Here is a 22,921-nt window from a genome sequence, read left to right on the forward strand (position 1 = left end):
CTTTACATGCACTAGTCATACAAAGAATTGCAAGTACATTTCTTACTTTCCTATGCAGACATAGGTAAAGACATAGACAGTACACAGTACACATAGAGTACCTATAGAATACACATACAGACATTCAAAGTTGCAAGACTGGACAACAGAACAGCTGAACCGTTTGTGTGCAGGGTGGCTTGTGTCCTTGATAATCATCAGTGCTTTGTGGGTGAAGTTACTTAAATTACACCCCCAGCGGCATTCCTCTTTGAAGGTCGGATGTGGAAAAAAAAACAGCTTTTGTGTGAAGAAAAGAAAAGTGTTGTGTAAGTCTGGCAACACTATAGAGCTCCCATTGACAAATACTAAAGACTCAATGAAGTAGCCCTGTGAGCTATGACATATATGGGAATGGAGATGAATATATCACAACTGCCCTTACGAAAATGGACCATGGTTTTACTATGAGAACTGGACCATGGTTTTTAGTTACTCATAGTTGTCACGGTTTTTCGAGCACAGTTTGTGACTATGGCTTAACCATTGATTGACTGTAGTTCAACCATGGTTTAACTATGATTCAACCATGGTTTGACTATGATTTGCCCATGGTTTAACTAAGGATTTAACCATGGTTTAACCATGGATTTACCATCGTTTAACTATGCAAAGAATAACCATGGTTTTACTATGACAACTAATCATGGTTAATAGTTTTCATTACATTACAGTGAACTGACGCTTTTTGAATCCGAAGCGACTTACAGGTTGTAAGTCCATGACCATGACCATGGTTACAGTCCCTGGATCAATGGTAGGTGACTTGCTCAAGGGCACTTCAGCCATGGATGGAGAACTACGGAATGGTGAGGGCAGGATTCGAACCATGGTTTTAAAAAAGGGCTTTTGGGGTGGGTTACCATGGTTTAAAAAAAACATGGTTTGGGGGGAACCATGGTTTATTGCAAGGAGTGTACTAGTCCATGGTAACTCTTTGGTAAAACCATGATTAGTTTTCATAGTACAAGCATGGTTAATCTTTGTAAGGGCTACGACAATGACAGCTACTGTACTAGAACTATGGTTGGTTGATAGTACTTAGAATCACCATGAAATGTGGTCGTAAAACCATGGTTAATCATGACATATCAAGGTAGAACCATGTTACAACATAAAAATCACAGTAATGCCATAGTAAGCCATAGCAAAATTATGGTAGGTTCAAAGTACTTAGAGTAATCATGACATACCATGGTAGAACCATGATAATCATACCATAATAAACCATGGTCCATTTTGGTAAGGGTGACTGTACAGATGACAACATCTTAAAGGGGCACAATGTAGGATGATGTAGTTTGTGCTGTGCCCGTGGAATGCCTGGCTCAAAATCTACACTGTCATGTAAAAATACAGTTTAAATAATCTCGCTGTGAGAATGTTTTTCATCACAGAATGCCAGCAGTTGATGCAAATCTGAATACGGTATGTAAAGCTATTTTTCGTGTGAGAAGTGTTTCCCACGACACTCGTAGCGGACCACTCTGTCTAAAGTTACATTTGGGGTTCTCTGACAGCAGACAATGAAAGTGGTTGCGAGAGTCATCATTCACATACTAATGACTCAAGTAAGCATCGGCTCACTCAGGACAGTGACTAATTAAACTTTTAATCCTACATAGAGCCCCTCTAACCCATTGATGCCTACGGCAGCTGCAAGAAACGCCTGCTGAATGCCTTAGCCAGGGGTGGGGATCCTATTTCTCGAGGGCCGTTTTATGCGGCCCCCTATATAATTTGAATGTTTGCAGGTTCTCATGAAATATGACATTTATTTGTAAATGAATCCTACGTAGATATTACATTTGTAATACAATTAAGTTATATTCTGGGATCCTAGAGAAGGTGGCGTCTGTTTTAAAGGTGTCTGCCTTCAATATAGGCCTAAAGGGGGAAAATCTTATTTGTGTCGATAGTACGGCCCTCGGAGGACTTTTACGGCCCTTGGAGACATTTGAAGTTGAAAAAGGTTCCCCACCCTTGGCCTAAGCCTTTGTTGAAAGAGTTTGCCCTCAGCTTATAAAAACCTAAATATCTCAACCTCTGATGCACATAAAAACATGAAACATGATTGCATTTAAACCCTAAGAACCTCATCTTGCATAAGAAGGTGTTCATTCAGCTGTAACATACCCACATTTTTATTTTAAAAAGGTAAAATCTCAAGAGCCTGAATGCAGCGTATGTGTCGCTCCAGGCACCAAAGGTCAAACAACATACAGTATACGAGTCATCCGGATAAAATGGGTTGAAATAGGAATACTGATGTAGGACTACTTGTCTATTGCTGTTCAGGTAACAAAGTTCATGCCAATGTGATGCATATGATAATGGGCTTCACACTTGTCCTTCGATCAGGGGCCAAGACTACCTCTCTCCTGTCCTCACCCCACTATTTTTAACCTTCTTCGCAGGAAGCTGTGAGATGAGGGGGGCACTCTGGCTCTCCTGCAGTATTGAGGTACAAGATTCCTCCATGCTTGCGCGCCCAATGGGCTGGGCGAGAATGTGACAATTGTGGTCTGGTGTGAGTATATAAGGGGCTCTGTGGAGAGACAATGGCAGTGTAATCCTCGAACAGCACTGAACACAAGACCAACCAACGCCAGGAAGTCATCATGAGTCATAGCCAGGAAAGGATCTCCTCCTACCGCTCGGGCAGCTTGAAGCGTAATGCTGCCGTGGGGCGCAGGTACGCATCTGACAATGTGCTCTCTTTACATTGGTGCACTGCCAACATGAGATATGTATCCGAGAATGTATGCTATTTGAAAAAAAATATTGTATGACACAAGTCGTCTCTAGCCAAATACGGACTTCTGATTTTATAATCTTCACGACCAGGGCAGCAGTGGCAAAAGAAAAATATATTGTGTTTTATACTCTTTACTGAATTGAGATGCATGCCAGTTTAGCCTATTGTGAATGACCCAATTGCTGTGTGCTCTTCACCACAGAAGCGGTGCCATCATGAGCATGAGCCTGTGCGTGAGCGGTGCCACTGGGGAACTGGATGCGGCGTCCGCGGAGAACCAGGCCTTCCTGGACACCCGCACCTCCGAGAAGCAGGAGATGATCACCCTTAACGACCGTCTGACCAAGTACATCGAGAAGGTGAGGCGAGCAACAGACTACACCCCATCTCTGTTTCTCTCAATTTACCACTTTCATTCCCTTCCGCCCTTCCATCTTTATAATGTGTGCGTGTGCGTGTGTTTGTAATAGGTGCACTCCCTGGAGTCTCAGAACAGGAGTCTGGAGGCGGAGATCGAAGCGCTGCACCGCGGTCCCTCAGGCCTGTGCATGGTATACGAAGAACGAACGAGGGAGATGAGGAGGGTGGCTGATGAGATGATGGCTCAGAGGGTGAGTGAGAGTGCTTGGCTATTACACAGCGGGATCTGGTGATTGCTGCTGAAAACACCATGGGACACACATGTATATTAACCAGAAATATTCTACCATACTATATGCTGTATAACCCATCTTACATGGATGATCCTGTGATCACTGGTTGATTGAAGATATATTACATCGTAGAGGGTAGCATTAGCATGTGCTAACTAACAGTGCAACTAACAGTAAGGTTCATTATTGCGGTGCGTCAACCTAGCTCGCCGGATTGGATGCATTGTGTCGCTGTGTTGCTACTACAGCTCGAGTGGCCCAGGAGTTATATACAGGAAGTATATTCATCACGATTTCTAGGCGTATTTATCATATAGCAAATCAACTGCCCCTAAATTACAGCACAATGTGTTCTTAGCAACCTCAGGATGTTTTTTTCTTTCCACATACAGCTTGCCCTGGCGTTATGGTTGAAATAGAACATAATCATTTGAACCAAGCCACCATCAGCGCATGCATCATAGTTTTTTGTAATCTACATTTTGTAAATCCAAAAGTTTAATAGCTGTCAGCAATCTACTTGTAAGGAGAGAAATACACCATTGTGATGACCACAGGTATCATGGGACATCTTCATGTGCTCTACAATCATTGGGTAACGCAATACGGCTGCCGTGGGACATAACATTTGCATTAATTTGAAGCGAGCCCAACTCTTTGACGTGCCACAGGTCCCTTACTCGCTGTGCCGGAATCCCAACATGCTTTGCGAGCGCGGCAACAATGATCGACTGACACAACACAGTTTCAGTATTTAACAGTGTATTGAATGGTCTCTCTTCCTTGCAGGACCTGGCGGTTGCATCTAAGGATGCCATGGGTGTCCAGGTGGAGATCCTGAAGGCCAGGTACAGTGAGGCTCTGGAGGCCCACAAGAAGGCTGAGGCGGAAATCGAAGCTATCCGCCCCGTAAGTTGGAAGAAAAACCAACATCAACAGCGTTTAAACATATGACCCAGATGGACAGTAAAACCTTCCGCCCTGCAAGTCAAAACCAATAGTACAGTACAGGGTAGCGATAACATTTCAACATGACCTAGATGGACAGATCTCTGACTGTGTGTTTGTGACTTTGTTCCCTACAGGATGTGGATGCTGCTACTGCTGGCCGCATCACCCTGGAGAAACAGCTGGTTAACCTGGAGCACCAACTGGAATTCCTGCAGAGGGTCCACAAGCAGGTGTTGCACACACACACACACACAAGCATGCACACTCCCACACACACAAACTCTTTTTTAAAAGTATGTTTTGGGGGATTTTTGGGCCTTTACTATGACAGGATAGTGTGAGAGAAGACAGGAAATGAGCTGGAGAGAGACATAGGGTAGGGCTAGGAACAGCCGGACTTGAACCGGGGTCCCCATGGGCATGCAAGCTCAAATATGGGGGGCTTAGCGCGCTGCACCACAGTGCCCCCACACACAAACTCATACAAGTTCTGATCTCACCACCCCCACCTACCTACTGTAATTACCTCTACACTGCCTGGGTTAGTGAAGATGAGAATGTAAACTGGCTTTCATACAGTAGGTCATGTGGAATTGTCTCCTGTGGAGCGACATGCCTCACTGGGCTAGTTTGCTAGCTAGGCTATACCCTTCAAGTGGCACAACACCTTCCCTACTCATTTCCTGTCTCTCTCGCTGCCCTCTCTGGTTAACACAAGTTTAAAACCCCCAAAAATGTAAAATGTATTCAAATACGAAAGTTTGTCTCCCTTTGCACAGGAAATCAACGAGCTAATGGCTCAAATCTACAGCTGGGTGGCTAAGGGGAATATGGCGTTTGCTGTGTCCCACGTCGGCTCTACAAGCAAGTACATGGCGGCCATGAAGTTACAGGTACAGTAGCCTTACCCTCCGCGAGCACCACAGACTAGCAGCGCTACAGGAATTACAACAATCCCCTAACAATGGAGCTAGCGAGCTACACACATCTTCTACAAATTGAGACACTAAATATTTTACAAGAATACAGACTTCAAGTGGTGGTTCGCTATTTTAGACATTAAACCCTGTTTGTGTGACTTCTGGGGTGAAGTAGAGATGTTCTAATCACAATTTTGACATTTGATGCTGAACGGAGCATTTGGGTATTCAAGACTGCAGCCCCCCCACCTTTAACATCGACTCAAATGGAGCACTCAAGCAATCGATCATAAAATGGCATTAAACTTTTCGCTAACACTTCCAAATAAGGGGCCATAATTAACAGTAAAGTAGCTACAACCTAATACTTAAGTAATGGTTAATAATCATTACTTAATGCGACATTAGACACATATTAATTGTTATGAATGCATTAGTAAGCAGTTACTTAACTATTAAGATAACTATTACTTTGTGTTACAAGTTAATTGCGTATTATTATTTAACTAAAAGATAAGTAAGGGCACAGTTAATAGTTAAGTAGCTATCATGTCATACTTTACTAAGGACCAAAATTAACACTTACTTAATACACAGGTAAGGCATAACTAATGGTTAATTAATACATAAATATCGGGTTTTGGGACCCTTATATTAGAGTTGGCTGAGGATATCTAATGGTTAATTAATAGATATATATTGGTGCTTGGGACCCCTATATTACAGTTGGCTGCGGATAACTAATGGTTGATTAATCGATAGATATTGGTGTTTGGGACCCTTATAATAGCGTTGGCTGAGCATACCTAATAGTTAAGTAATTAATCTACTGTGACATCTAGTTTTCACTCATTCAAATCACTGTAATAGTGGCAACAGGAGCCATTTTATAGCAAGGATTGGACGTACACTTCTCAATGATGGTGGGGTGATGAGATATAATTTTTTCATGTACCACTTATTAATTTTAATGGTAAAAACCCTACAATAAATGCAGAACATTATGAAGAGTAATAGTTTTGAAGCGAAACTAAACCATTCCTTTGTAATAATTAAGTTAATGTTTGAGAATATTAGCTCCAAGAAGTGCAGTGCATGATGGGTACGCAATCTACAGACAACAATATTTCGGTATTTTTTAATCATTAGATATACATTTCTTTTGTATTAAGTAAGTGTTAATTAAGGTCCTTAGTTAAGTATTACCTAATAGCTACTTAACTATTAACTGTACCCTTACTTATCTATTAGTTAAATAATAATATGCTATGAACTTGTGACACATGGTAATAGTTATCTAATAGTTAAGTAATTGCTTACTAATGTTCAACATAAGCATTAATAACAATTATTATGTGTCTAATATGGCATTAAGTAATGATTATTAACCCTTACTTAAGTATTAGGTTGTAGCTACTTTACTGTTAATTATGGCCCCTTATTTGGAAGTGTTACCAACTTTTCTTCGGAAAGCCATGGAACTCACCGTGTGGTCAGTGGTAGACAGCGATAAATTGACTCGTAAATTGGAGCCAAATATGTCTTCTAACTGTTGTTTAGCATTTGGCGGACCTATTTTTCCCCAGACGCCGTTGAATAGCAGTAGACATCCAGCCAGTAGGTAGGGATAGTGTGTTGTTTGTGTAGACATCAAGGAGCGAGGTAGAACGGCTGTCTTTGAGCGGGACTGGCTACAAAAATGACAGCTTACATACAAACCATAGATAGTAACGTAAACAAACACACCCCCATTTCCGGTCGCGCTGAGTTATACTAGTCAAACCAATACAATCAATGAAGACGGACAATAATGATAATATATCTTCTCTGGAAGCGTATTTCGCGGTGATTTTCGAGCCAACGTATCGCTGCCCTTCTCTGACCACTCTGTGAGTTTCATGTCTCTGCAAACGAAAGTTTAATGCCATTTTATGATCGAATGCTTGAGTGCTCCATTTGAGTCAATGTAAAGGTGAGGGGGCTGCAGTCTTGAATACCCAAATGCTCCGTTCAGCACCAAATGTCAAAATTGTGATGAGAACATCTCTACTTCACCTCAGAAGTCACACAAACAGGGCTTAATGACTAAAATAGCGAACCACCACTTTAATGTTGAATTTTCAAATTCTAAGTTTAAAATGGAATAAAAAATCAGTCAATAAATGAGCTCATTAGGTTGGCAGCTTAGCATCTTGCCCCTCCTCACAACACGAATATTTGTAAACGAAAAACCTACTGTATGTATAGCTAGAATCGCTCAATAAATGTTGCGATATCTGATTGGATGAACCACACCGGGGAGGATGTCAGTTTACATCATCCCTCTCACTCATGTCATATTGTTTAATTCCGAAATCATGCCAAGTGTACAGTTTAATATTTAAGTGTTGTGTTCACATGAAAAGCTAAAATAATGGGGATGTCATTTGATATTTTTGATTTCTCGGCAGGAGATGGATGCATCGTACAAGACTCAATTCCAGGACATGTCGCAGACGTCAACGAGACACTTGGAATCTATCTGCAGCGCCAGAGAGGAGATCAGGGGGCTGAAGACAGAGGTGAGGCAGGACTCTCGACACAGACCTTCTCTTTAAAGGTGCACTGTGTAATATTTTAAGTACATTGTTTCCAGAATACATGCTGCCCAACAAACAAATGTTACCTTCATGATGAATATTTACCACCACTATCAAAGTTTTAGTATTCGTTATGCCTAGCAAAATGGCACTTTTCATACATGAAAAGGTGGAGCTGTTTTTTGTCTGCCATTTTGAATTTCCAGAAATTGGCTTTTTCAGTCGCAAAATGTACTGTACTTTTGGTCACTATAGTAAATATTAGTTTATTACTCAGTAAATATTAATGAAAAGATCATATTTAGCAGGTAGGACAGTTTCAATGAGCATCATAGTTGCAATACTTGCACTGGCCACCATCCTACACAGTGCACCTTGAAAAACACCCATTGATATGGCCATGAGACAAGCGCCTTGGTTACTGACTGTTGCATGGGATACCCAGATTTGATTCTGGTCTGGTGTGGTCCCGAATCTCTCTTTCTTTCATTGCTTTCTAACCTCTTCTTAAACTGTCCTGTCCAATGAAGGCAATAAACGTCCAAAAACACCCATTTACATTACATTACGCTTAGCTGATGCTTTCAGGCAATGCATTTTGAGGAAATGTAATAATAGTCTAGTCGTGATTTCATGAACCCAGAAATGTTGAGTACCCTAAAGTTTTATTGCAGAAATGTCATCTATAGGTCAAATGAAGGGAATTTAGCTTGGTTGCCCGAAGTTGCACTTTGGGCAATTTGCATAATTAGCATAAATATATTGTTAAGGTAAGGACTACTACTGGTGAATAGGCTTGAAAAATTAAATCGTAGATATCACCTTGAAACTTTCTCAGTTGATTACTGACGATAAGAGAAGAAAAAAAATGTATTGGATGTTTTTTGTATTTTGATGTTTAGATATGCAAATGAGGGCATGCATCATTAATTATGCACTAATTTGCATACACACGAAATCAGCTTTGCATGGTAAAACCAGACTCAAAATTATTTTTCTGTGGGTAAAATTTGTATATTTCAGGGTTGAATTGGTGAAAACCCTCTGTGGAACCTGGTCAAGACGATGTTTTGACATGGATAGATTATTGTGGAGTTTGTTAAGGGTTTTACCTTTACGGAAGTGACAAAAGCACCAGACTTTGCATGGTGTTTCTTTAGGGTATGTGTTGTAATTCTAGCCTAGGAGCCCTCTGAAAAAAACTTTCTAACATGTTATATGAGTGAGTCTGTGCTTACGTGCTTGACAGCAAATGTAACATTGTGAACAATTTGAGAAGATTCATACTTCGCCTGTATTAAAATGAGTATTTCCCACCATGAAACTAAGGTGAGAATAGACTGCTGCGAATGCTCACTCAGCGGCATACTGAATGGGGAGGTGTCAGTGCAACAAGGTGTCCAAGGTAGCAGCTTCTCCATCTTCTAATTTCCATAACATAGATATTTTTATTTGCACGAGATACAGTAAAGGACAAGACCTCTCCATGTGTTTGAATAACCCATAACATCACCAAATTCTACATCTTCACAGGTAGTGTTGCGCATATAGGCCTAGTGAGTGCATTTCAGTCATTTTTAAGAATGGCATTATAAATTACTCAATGTATACTTTCTGTTGAAAATTATTTCTAAGTAGGTGTTCAGTAAGTAAACAGAGGTAAATGGATTTCTTTTTTCAGGATTTGCAAACAAGTTCTCACCTAGTAGCCTACTTATGTTGTATTACTGTTACCTCAGTGATCATTGAGTATCAATTGCTACTTCAAAACGGACAGGTCATGGACAACATGAACCATAGGTCTTTGCCACCCTTATCTATAGAAGAAATATCAATATAAAGCAACAATTATCATATGGAATATACTATAAAGGTGAACCATTACTCATTTTCTTGATATGCAAGGCACACACATAGTCCAGGAGGAAGGATGGCCAACCATTGCCCCCCTCCCCCAAACAAAATGCCACAGGACCTTGTTAACCTTCAAGATTTATAGTGGTAACAGTAACATTACTCATTCCCACCACACCTTTTTGCATCATATTGTACTTGACCTCAGAATGCTCTACATGTTTCAGTCATATGTAGTTGTACAATAGTACAGTAGCATACAGTACAGTGCAGCACAGTACAGTAGAGTACAGTGTGTTACAATAGAGTACAATACAGTTCAGTATAGAACAGTACAGTACAGTAGAGTACAGTATCATAGAGTACAGTATAGTAAAGTACAGTATAGTGCAGTACAGTACAGTTCAGTAGAATACAGTACAGTGCAGTTAGAGTAGAGTATAGTACAGTAGAGTACAGTATAGTATAGTACAGTACAGTACACTAGAGTACAGTACAGTAGAGTACAGCACAGTAGAGTGCACTACAGTAGAGTACAGTATAGTACAGTATGGTACACTAGAGTAGAGTATATTACAGTACAGTACAGTACAGTACCGTGCAGCAGAGTACATTGCAGTACAGTAGAGTATATTACAGTTCATCACACGACAGTACAGTACAGTACAGTACAGTATAGTCTTGATGACCACATAGCCTTCACCATCTCCATATTCTGTTTTGACACTCTCTTCAGCCTCATTATCTTCTTGGTATTCATCCTTATGAACTATGAATGGTTTATTTTTGTTGTGTAGTAAGATAAGGTCCCCCCCAACACTTTTTAAAGGGTGTGGTGAGGCATGCAAATTATTGATTTGTGTCATCACAATTAATTGATAAACGATTAATTGATACTATTGTATGATGTTTGTATACGTAGCTCTTTTGAATTTGTTCACTGTATGTAGGCCTACATGTAGGCTACAGCTGTTTAGCATTAAACACCTAATTCATCCGGTACATGTCAAAACTGTCTCTTGACCAGGGTCTTGAAAAGGTTTTCACTAACTCAACCCTGAAATATACATATTTTATCCACAGAAAAATAATTTTGAGTCTGGTTTTACCATGCAAAGCTGATTTCATGTGTATGCAAATTAGTGCATAATTGATGATTCATGCCCTCATTTGCATATCTTAACATCAACATACAAAAAACATCCAATACATTTTTTTCTTCTCTTATCATCAGTAATCAACTGAGAAAGTTTCAAGGTGATATCTATGATTTCGGTTTTTTTTTTGCCTATTCACCTATATAGTCTTACCTTAACAATATATTTATGCTAATTATGCAAATTGCCCAAAGTGCAACTTTGGGCAACCAAGCTAAATCCCCTTCATTTGACCTATAGATGACATTTCTGCAATAAAACTTTAGGGTACTCAACATTTCTGGGTTCAGTATAGGGACCTATGGGATCACGACTGGACTATCATTACATTTGTTTAGAGAAAAACAGCACTCTCATCTGCAATTGTTGTATTTATTTATCAGAATAGCACAAGATACAGACAAATGTTTCAGCCTAAGCCATCTTCAGCCTCTACCGGTACTCAGTCCCCTCCTACACTGTGTGTGTGTGTGTGTGTGTGTGTGTGTGTGTGTGTGTGTGTGTGTGTGTGTGTGTGTGTGTGTGTGTGTGTGTGTGTTTAGATTCGTAGTAAGGAGGGAGAGATGAATAGACTGATGACCAGGAGCGAGGTTCTGGAGGCAAAGCTGCGTGATGCTGCCGAACGCTACAGGAACGAGGAAGAGACTCTCCAGGTAAGCTCCACCCCCTAGGGTCACCACGGCAACCACCAGCACAGATGGTGCTAGGAACCGCATTGCCAAACTGTTGGAGGACAGATAGTCGATGGTGCTAGTAACACAATAAAACTATTAGACTATTCCCCCTCCACAAGAAAAAGCAAAATGGTAAAATAAATCATATGTAGAATAAACAAGCTTCACATTTGGATTTGGAATGTGAGTAGTCTGGCCATATTATACTACAAGTATGTGTTATACAAGGACATTATGATTCATACTAATAATCTTTCTTCTACTTTCCACAATATACGTACCACAATTTTATAATTACATGCTAATTACTTGTATCTTGTACTTATAGCTTCCATTTGGCAAGTTTGAAATAAATGAACTTTCTTTGTGTCCTCCAGGCCAGAATTGATACTTTCAATCAGGAGCTGAGTGCCATCAAGAGCAAGATCACAGTGACGCTGAAGGAATACCAGGAGCTCCTGAATGTTAAGAAGTCCTTGGAGATGGAGATCACAACCTACAGGTCAGACATATCTCCATGCCCTCCATGTAACCTCATGTTACTGTTACGATGAATGACTTGTAGGTCTGCATGAGCAATCTACAGTCGATGTTGAATAGGTCTATTTTTGGGAGTTTGCTGAGATTACAAATACAGAATACTTGTACAAGTATTTGGTTTACAGACATAGTTGGTTACTCACCACAGTTCTGCAGTCAATGTGTACTAAAGTTCATAAAATACATTCATTTTCGCCACACTCTTACTGTACTACTATATTTGCTCTTGTGTCTACTGTGTCCTGCAGGAAACTGGTCGAGGGTGAGGACAGCCGCATGAACAGCATGGTGAGCTGCTTGCCCCTTAAGGGCAGCGCTGGCATGATGGCAGGTGGCATGATGGCCATAATGGCATAATGTCATGATCCAGAGTGACACACAGGAACGAACCTTCATAATGTCTGGAGCCGTCACCGATGACGACCTTTGAGGAACATACAAGTTACAAGTTGAAGATGAGCAGGAAATCTCTAATACCTCTACCTGCTACAGAAACTGCCTGTTTAAGAATGCCACATAGGCAGACCTGTCCTTTTTAACAGGTACATTCAAATCAAAATGGGTTAAACTAGACCTGCTTTCCTTTCCTCTCTCCTCCCGTGGCACACCAAACAAACAAATAAACAAACCTGTGAGTGAAAATCCTGTCTCCTGTTTTGATTTATCAGAAAATAATGACTACAAGCAGTGTGTGAAAAGAATATCGGATTCATGCCAAATAGGTTGTATCTAGATGTGAAACTACTATCCACCTTATTATCATTCATTCATTCATTCATTCATTCATTCATTCATTCATTCATTCATTCATTCGATAAGGACAATGCACATTAATCAATACATCAGCTAAACATCAATATAAACATGCCGGAGTTAGCATGTCCTAAGGCAGATACCCATAATAAAACAAATACCGTAATAAAGAAAAAAATATATTATGGCAGAAGACATTTTGCCCACACCTCACAAACTACATGCAGTAGTACAAAAAGTAAAACCATGTTCATACTGAAGAGTAATGGGAACAGGTCTGGTCTGGTTTGTTTTCAGCCACTGGGCCATTTTGAAGGTGTTGATGTTGTCACACGTGTGTCTGATATGAGTTGGCAGTGTATTTCAGGACTGTGTTCCTCTAATGGACAGCACCATTTAGCTGAATTTAGTTCTACGCCATTTCGCTTCACGCTCCCCTTATGCCAGAGCTCTTGCTTACTCCTTAAGATTTTTTCTTTATTATCCATGGTTTCAAGTGCGGCAGCAGTACTATTTGGGTAACAAACCATTTAGTCTTGTCCTCTACAATGCGATTCCAGTTCAAACTGTGTTCAAACTCATTCCAGTTCAAACAAAAACATTATTTCATCATCATTATATGATTTGGTGCAAAGCCATTAATCCGTTCAAAAGTTATTGCTCAAACAACATACTGTATCCACCATCTTGAAAGTTTAGTGTTTAAGTGTATTATTGTGTGTTTGATGGAAATCCAATATTAAGTTATTGTGCAATCAAATTTGTCCACCTATTCAAAAGTAATCCCATTTGCACAAACTCATATGATTTTTTTTTTACCCCTTCTGGGCCGCCACATTGAATTTGGATTCCTCTGTTTAAGTACTTGTTCCTATTATTATACAGTGTTTGCACCTAAGATTTGGTTCCATTCCATCCACCAATTGTAAAGTTATTGCGATAAAACATATAAAATATAATCAATTTTGGACTGCACCAGGGCTGCCATATTGAATTTCTCAGAGAGGCCAAGTTGGATTCCTCTGTATTTGAAGTATATTGTTCCTATTGTTATAGAGTATTAGCACACAATATTTGGGGAAAATCCATGTAACCACTGAAAAGTTATTGCGCTAAAACATATTTTAACCCCATCTGGTCCGCCATATTGAATTTCTCAGAGACGCCAAGTTGGATTCCTCTGGTAAAAACAAAGGAGATACGCACTCCGCGCTTCTAAATTAACAATCCGGTGCAACCAGAGCAGGACATAACAATAAGTACAAAGGAAAAAGAATCTGGTGCCACATGTCTATTTTCTGTTATTTAGTTTTTCAGTGCAGTAAGACTAACGTTTCGACATGCGTCTTCATCAGAGTCCTTTGGATTTTGAGTATGTTGTTTCTACTATAATAGAGTACCAGCATACAAGATTGGGTGCCAATCCATCCACCCATTGAAAAGTTATTATGTGAAAACATGCAAAATATCATACATTTTGGACGCCATCTTGAATTTCTCAGCGATCATTTGGACGCCATCTTGGATTTCTAGGGACTTTTAGTAGGTTATTCCTGATGATATTCTGAACATATTCTGAAAATGTCAGCTTGTTACTAATTTGTTTCAGGTGAAACCCTAATAACTCTTGGCCTATATCAATAAAGGCACAAAAGACTCTTAAAATGTCTTTTTTTGAAAGTCAAGTCGGCTTTATTGTCTGTTTCTTTACATGCACTGGTCATACAAAGAATTGCAATTACATTTCTTACTTTATGTAGACATAGGTAAAGACATAGACAGTACACAGTACACATAGAGTACCTATAGAATACACATACAGACATTCAAAGTTGCAAGACTGGACAACAGAACAGTTGAACAGTTTGTGTGCAGGGTGGCTTGTGTCCTTGATAATCATCAGTACTTTTTTTGGGTGAAGTTACTTAATGTTAAGCATATTTTGTTATATGGGCAAATCCATGTTAATCAGCATCCAATCAATGTGTATGGCGTGATGACGTCAGTGCCAATGCAGGTGCACGCGCACCACTAACATGCTTCATATATGTGTTTGAATAAACGGCTGAGTCAGTTGCAAGCAGAATGAAGAATGCCAGCCAACGGAGAAGATGTTGTCCGAGTGTCTCTCTTTTTGCTAAGCTAGCAGTCAGTAAAGTTGTTCACTGTGTTACCTAAGTAAAACGCAAAGCTGCTGCGCAGGGATGGCGAATATCCCCACAGGTTATGGGCCCAGTCACTTGGGGCACAGATGGAGCAGACTTTTATTCAACGGCGAAGAGAAAAGTTACGAACTTTGGGAAACAAGGTTCCATGCGCACATGGAACTCTGTAGTCTCAGGGAGACCATCACAGAGACGCCTGAAATCGACGACGAGGATGAAGCAGCTCTCGCCGAAGACGAGGCAAAGAATGGGGACGCTTTTGAATTTTGATGACATTGCAAAGTTGGAAAATGTTGTTGACGGGATGTCTATTAAGGGCAAACATGACAAGTCAAACCAAAATTGTGAAATATGCACACAGGGCAAATTCACACAAAGCCGAAACAGACAGGCAGATGCAAAAGCTACATCCATACTTGAGCTAGTGCACACAGACTTGTGCGGCCCTATAGAGCCAGCAGATAAAGATGGATACAGGTATGCAATAGCATTTACTGATTACTACAGTGGCATGATTTTTCCCTATTTTTTGAAGGCGAAAAGCTATGCAGCGCAAGCTACAGAGAAATGCATAGCTGATGTAGCTCCCTATGGAAAAATTAAGTGTATCAGGAGTGACAACGGTACGGAATTCACTGGGCAGGAGTTTCAGTCCTTACTTAGGAGTAAGGCACGAGACAAGTGCACCCTACTCACCCCCGCCGCCCTAGGGAAATACTGACATTTGGGTTGACATTTGGCACAGTTTGAATTGAGAGGTTAGCGATAGTCGCAGCCTGATTTCGACTTCCCGTCGCACCTTAACCGAAGACGCTACAAATCGGCGGGCGGTTCCATTAAAAAGCCCCGGCCGGCATCACCCAGGCGGGCGACAACCGCGCCCTTGGCCCAAAAGGGCTCCGAGCTATGATTTTTTAAAATTTGGGTGTAGTACAGGTGGCACATTTGGCAGACTTTGACTGACATTTGGGTACTTAAGACATACGAGACCCATTTGACAGACCCGAATGGAAATTAGTTCCTGTTTGTCAAGGTTCCCCAAATGTCAAAAGGGTCCCATTTGGAGGTCCCTAATTTCAATTGGGTCCCATATGTCAAATGTGTGTTAAAAAGTGTGTAATAACAATGTAATAACAACATTACACAGTGTTCCTTTAATGACGTACGTATCAAAAAGTTCCCAAGTGTCAGACATTGAATAGGTCTATCTGTGTGTGTTAGGTCTCTGTGAGTGTATTTTAGCCACAAATTACAATTGGGTCCCATATGTCAATGGGATAATAATACATATCACACAAATACAATAGGATCCCATGTGTCAATGGCACAATAATAAACATTACACAATTAGAATTGGGTCCCATGTGCCAATGGGTACAATAGTAAACATAATACACAATGACAATTGAGTCCTACATGTCAATGGGACAATATTAAATATTACACAATTACAATTGGGCCCATGTGTCACTGTTTAAATGGTTGTGATAGGCCTCTGTGTGTGTGTGTGTGTGTGTGTGTGTGTGTGTGTGTGTGTGTGTGTGTGTGTGTGTGTGTGTGTGTGTGTGTGTGTGTGTGTGTGTGTGTGTTAGGCCTCTGTGAGTGTGTGTTGGTTAGGCCTGTGTGTGTTAGACCACTGTGAGTATGTGTGTTTGTTAGGCCTGTGTGTGTTAGGCCTCTGTGAGTGTGTTTGTTAGCCTTGTGTGTGTGTGTGTGTGTGTGTGTGTATGTTTGTGTGTGTGTGTGTTAGGCCTCTGTGAGTGTGTGTGTTTGCTAGGCCTGTGTGTGTGTGTTAGGCCTCTGTGCGTGTGTGTGCTTGTTAGTCATCTCTGTGTGTGTTAGGGCTCAATGATAAGTATAACACAATTACAATTGGGTCCCATGTGTCAATGGGACAATGAAACGTATAACACAATTACAATTGGGTCCCATGTGTCAATGGGACAATGATAAGTATAACACACTTACAATTGGGTCCCATGTGTCAATGGGACAATGATACATCAATTTTCCTATTCATTTGAATAGAGAGCCCAAGTGTCAAACAGGACCGAAATGGCAGTTAAAAAGTCCATTTGTCGAATGGTTCTATTATGTCATTGACAAAAGAGAACTTTCTGATTTTCGGGAACTAATTCGAGAGCCCAAGTGTCAAACAGGACCGAAATGTCAGTTAAAAGTTGGAACCCATATCTCCCATTTTTTGCCCAAACATGTTGTACATCGTAGGGCCTTCTCCTTGTGGCCTAATGAACCAGACTACAAAGCGGCGATACTCAAAAACACTTCCTGACAAACTTTTTTTTAGAACGTGCTGGCAAGTCCACACAGACGTTTTCTGAATCGTATTTTCCTAGTGTAAAACATACTTCAAATTCGTGTCTCTCCTTCAAGTTTTAGTGCACGTTTTTTCAAAAAAGACTGTCATGGGAAATTTTTCAACTGACAGACAAAGGGGCACTTTCTGACGATATGGACGGTCAAAAGGTCAAATGAGAATGGATGACGCCATATGGGACCATTTTGACATTTCGGAGGCCGGCCTGAGGTGAAAATTCACTATCTACTCAGACAAAGATTTTTAGGGACACACATCTCCCTCAATTTTTGTCCAAACATATTCAAACTTTCTGGGCCTTCCCCGTGTGGCCCAATGAACCAGAATAAAAAGCGGCGAAGCTCAAAACCCTTCCTGAAAAAAAAAATTAGGAAATATTACACAGTGCACCTTTAATGAGATAATTGTCTAGAGGGTCCCGAATGTCAGGCCTTGTCAATCCAGACAGGAATGTCGTAGAGACGTCCTACGAGCGTCCACGAGTCTGTCTTGATGAGACCTTTCTATTGATATGTTGTTTTAGCTGATATGACCTTCTCTTGATTCATAATGAAATAATTTGCATTCTTATCTTTTGGGCCTATTTTTTTTCTTCGTTTCCGTACTTGGCTGCCATTCCGCAGAGGAAAGACGTACAGACGTCAGCAGTGGCGGACTTAGCTATTTGGGGGCCTAAGGCGAAGTTAGCGAGGGGGCCCCTCGGCCCACCCAAGTGTGTACCCCCCCCTTGAAAAATAATAATAATAATAATAGGCTTGCTTAGAGAAGATGCTTAGCTCACAGCATCTTCTGTATCACAGATACACAATTCAAAAACTAAGCTCTCTACAACAGTCAGAAGACCTCCTGAACATAATGTGCTTGGGCCAAGTTTTGCTTTAATTTAGACAGCATTCAATGTTGACATATTCAACATTGCAATCTTCACATGCACATCAATCAATTACACATGGGCATCAAAGGCTTCTCTCTCTCTCTCTCTCTCTCTCTCTCTCTCTCTCTCTCTCTCTCTCTCTCTCTCTACCCAGACCATTGCAGTGGTAAACACACACCAAAGTTCAACGACACAAATAAAAATAGACAGTAAGATTGCAGTGTATAATTTTGCCCAAATGCCACCACTGCCACCACACCACCAACTGCGTGTGCACATGACGTATTGGACGGCGAGCAGCAAGCATCTCAAACTGAATTGGCTACAAAACAAAACACCACGGCGGGTGAATTCCAAACCAACCAACTGAGGCATAGTAGTAGCAATAGTTCCAATTGCCATCATACACACAAGCGCGCGCGCACACAAGCACACGCGCACACACACAATCAATGACTTACTATGAGTAGAGTGCGCTGTATTTTGTCAATCATGTCGGCGTTTCTCCAAGCTGAACTTCCACATCACCTCGTGTTAGCATCCAGAACTAGCCAGCAATATCGCCACGTAATGCAGTTCATTATTAAAAACTCCAGCATATCTACTGGAGCTATGGCTGACATGTCAGCTAATTCTGCGCTTTTCTAAATCTCGCCACATCGCATAAAGACACAGAATGTTCCTTGAAAGCTTCATGCTTGTTTAAGCCTTTCCAAATTTCGATAGCATGTTTCTGAAATCATTTCAGAGAGATTGAGAAGGTTGTCTGATGATACAGTAACCGATGCACCGTCTGCAAGCGCTTAAAAGGCTGCGTCCTTTTCAATGGAATATCTTACTCGAGCCAATTCCAGTACTAGGGGAAAAGTAGCGTGTTTTTGAAACAAAATATCTCACGAGGTATTCATTCAACAAAACTTGATTGGGGTTATCAGTGCCGCAGCCATTCACAGATCCATCAGTGGGGATAGCCACAGTAGTTGACCTGCTAGTGCTACAGTGTAGGGCACCGTTTCCTTGTCGCTGTCGGATCCACGAAGATAGTCCAGGCTTCTAACATGTCATGTCGTGGGTTATCCAAAGTTACCGATGTTGGAGTTTTAAAACATTTACGCACAGTATTATCCATATTCAGGAAAGCACAAAACTTGCATGTCTGCTTGCAATCCTCCTTCCCCACCACTTCATTTTTGGAATTGGTAATCCACTCGTCATCTTAATGGACATCCACAACACTCGGGCCAACCGGCGTTGACGCATAAAAAAAGCTTATCAGCTTCGGAAGTGCATTTGTCTTTGATTAAGTATCTTCCCTTTCCTCCGTTTGGTAACACTACCAGGGTATTGGCGCTTCATTTTGATAATTTTGCTACTTTATCACAACTGACTTGACTGAACTTTCCTCTACTCCCTCTCGTAAAAGGAACACGTTCGCGATGCCACATGCTGCACAAATGTGCGCAGACAGCGCAGCACAGCACAACCACACTGCATTATGATTGCATTGTAACTGGCAATGCACTTATTTGCGCTGCGCCGACTTGCACAAGTGTGTCACCGTGAACGTTGTCTGGTATATTTTGTCTCACATGGCATAGATGGAATATACCATTTTCACGCGAAAGGGAGGGGGTGTGCATGTAATCTATATTTATTTGTGTTTTATTATGCTACTTATTTTGTTTCTGACGTGCAGAAATAAATATTTATGAACACACTATGCGCATTACTGTCCAAAGGGCCCCAACTACCAACTGTAGGCCTATGGGAAGTTTGGGAGACCCCTCTGGGGGCCCCTACATTTGGCGGGGCCTAAGGCGGTTGCCTAGGTACGCCTCTATATAAAACCGCCACTGGACGTCAGGTGAACGTCCCCCGTTTCGACTCGAGGAGAGCTAAGTAATGACACCAAAAAATGTACATTTCTGCCATGTTAAAGGTGTACAAAGGTAAGTCACACCTGTGCGCATTGGCCCGGGAAAACATTGGAGGAAACAAGACAAGATGCCCTGATTCGTTTCAGTCTACTATATCACACACTTGAGAACCGGGGCGCTCCTTCGAGTTCAAGTGGGTATTTTGGCAAAAGAGACTGCAACGAGAAGGTGCGGGAGGCAGAGACGAATGGGCACCTTTTGACATTCCGGGGAGGTGAAAATGGAGGGAAAATTCAATTTTTCAAAAATAAAGAGATTTTTAGAAACCCTTATCTCCAATATCTCCCCCAATTTTTGCTCAAATGCTTTGAGAATCACAGTGTCTTGTCCTTGTCAGTCAATAAACCAGCAGGCCGAGCGACGTTTATCAGAGACCCTTCCTTGACTAACTCCCTTTAGGAACGTGCTAGCGAGTTCAAACAAACGGGTCCTACATCGTATTTGATTAGGTTAATACATACTTGAATTTCGGGCCGATCACTCGAGAGTAAGGGGGCAATTTTTCAAAAAAGACTGCAACAAAAACAGACGTTTGGGAACTATTTGACTAATTGGTAGATAAGGGAAAAAGCTTGAGAACCGGGGCAGTCCTTCGAGTTCAAGTGGGTGTTTTGGCAAAAAAGACTGAAACAAAAAAGTTATGGACCGCACAGACGGATGGGAACTTCAAGACATTTGGGGTGGCAGGCAGAGGTGAAAACTCACTTTTTATTCAGACAAAGGGTTCTTTGTCGGCTACGATAAGTATAGCCCAGCTTACAACATCTACTACCCGGAGACAGGAAAAGTCCTAAAACATAGGCTAGTGAAAATGATCACTAAAGACAGTGCAGATAGCCAGATGCAGACCAGTTGTGACATGGAGGATGATACAGAGAGTTATGGAGATACAACACCACAGGTAGTGAGCCAGGATCAGGGACAGTCTGAGGAGACTAGAGAGCCTAGTGAGGAGACCAACCCAGACAGATGGTACAGAGAAAGAGCAGGTATAACAGAGGTATCCTGTGAGGGAGAGAAAGGCCCCTGATTATCTGAAAGATTACCAATGTAAAGCAGAGCGTGATAATGAAACAGAAAATGTGGATTATTTCTACAGAGTGACCTATGGTGTACCTAAAACGTTTCAGTGAGGCAAAATAATTCAGGAAAATCAAAGTTGTGGAATGATGCGATGAAAGAGGAAATGCAATCCTTAACTGAGAATGAAACTTTCACTTTGACACCACTGCCACGGGGTAAACAAGCAGTGGGAGGTCACTGGGTATATGCAGTGAAAGAAGGCCCAGATGGATCTGAGACTTGTAAAGCCAGATATGTGGCAAAGGGGTACGATCAGGTGGAAGGGATTGACTACAAAGAGACTTTTTCACCCACTGCCAATATGACCTCTGTCCGAGCATTGATGCAGGTAGCCGTGCAGGAGGATCTTATTCTTCACCAAATGGATGTAAAGTCTGCCTACTTGCATGCTGCCATGGACTGTGAGGTATATATGGAGCAACCCAAAGGTTTTGAGGTCAAGTCAAAAACAGGTGAACATCTTGTGCGTAAACTCAACAAGTCTTTGTATGGGTTAAAACAGTCCGGTCGCAACTGGAATATGTTGCTGCATGATCACCTAACAGGAAATGGTTTTGTGCAAAATGATGCTGATCATTGTTAGCCTGGTTCACACCAGACGGTGTATGTGTAGCTTCGGCGCCCCCTGGCGGAGCAGAGCTACACACACCATAGAGCACGCTCCGTCTCCAACCAGAAAATAGGCTGAGAATTTATTGTCTTCGGCACGGCCTCCTCACCAACAAATTCCTTCAAAAACCTTCCTGTTAATCTTTAAAGAGTCAATATAGTCTCTAATCTGTCTTGTGACTCCTCAATGTGAGTTACCGTTGATTTTGAAGCAATAAATTCTCAGCCTATTTTCTGGTTGGAGACGGAGCGTGCTCTATGGAGGGGGCGCCGAAGCTACACATACAACGTCTGGTGTGAACCAGGCTAGATCATTGTGTCTATACCAGGGAATCTGGGAATGAGAAAGTCATACTATTAGTATGGGTTGATGATTTAATCATAGCAGCCAGTGACAACACAATACTCAGAGATGTGAAAGAAATGCTGAAGAGAAGGTTTAATATGGGTCCACTTAAACACTTCCTAGGTATTGATTTTACCTACAGTGATGGAGAAATCAAAATGAAGAAATTGAGAAAATGAGACATTGAGAAAATGTTAGCCAGATTTGGAATGTCTGAATGCAAGTCGAGACCCACCCCATCTGAACAGAAATTACATTTTGACAATGACGGTGATGTAATTGATTCCACAGGTTACAGAGAGATAGTGGGTAGCTTGATATACATTATGACCTGTACTAGACCCGACTTGAGTTGGATAGCTAGTAAACTATCACAACACCTGGCAGAACCAAAGCAACAGCATTGGACTGCTGCAAAACATTCACTGAGATATCTAAAGGGTACTATGGATCAGGAATTACACTACAGAAAATGTGAGAAAAACCTACAGCTTGAGGCGTATAGTGACGCTGATTGGACGGCTGACAAAAATGACAGGAGAAGCACCACTGGATATTGTTTTAGCCTAACTGAGACTGGTGCTGTTATCTCATGGAAGAGCAGGAAGCAGCCAACAGTGGCTCTATCTAGCTGTGAGGCAGAGTACTCAGGAGAGCATGTACCTTGTTCAACTACTGAAAGGAATGGATG

At 41.3% G+C, this 22,921-nt stretch overlaps 1 protein-coding gene across 1 annotated transcript; it reads left to right on the forward strand.

Annotated features, from left to right (window-relative positions):
• The first annotated feature begins 2,660 nt into the window (after positions 1 to 2,660).
• On the forward strand, positions 2,661 to 12,482 carry LOC134468245 (desmin-like). Its single transcript, XM_063222187.1, has 10 exons — positions 2,661 to 2,734; positions 3,000 to 3,156; positions 3,268 to 3,408; positions 4,240 to 4,359; positions 4,536 to 4,631; positions 5,181 to 5,294; positions 7,772 to 7,882; positions 11,454 to 11,564; positions 11,963 to 12,087; positions 12,374 to 12,482. Exons 1-10 carry the CDS (start codon positions 2,661 to 2,663, stop codon positions 12,480 to 12,482), a joined length of 1,158 nt encoding a protein of 385 aa, XP_063078257.1.
• Positions 12,483 to 22,921: the final 10,439 nt, after the last annotated feature.

This window comes from Engraulis encrasicolus, chromosome 18 (genome assembly GCF_034702125.1).
Source record: "Engraulis encrasicolus isolate BLACKSEA-1 chromosome 18, IST_EnEncr_1.0, whole genome shotgun sequence".
Lineage (NCBI taxonomy): Eukaryota > Metazoa > Chordata > Actinopteri > Clupeiformes > Engraulidae > Engraulis > Engraulis encrasicolus.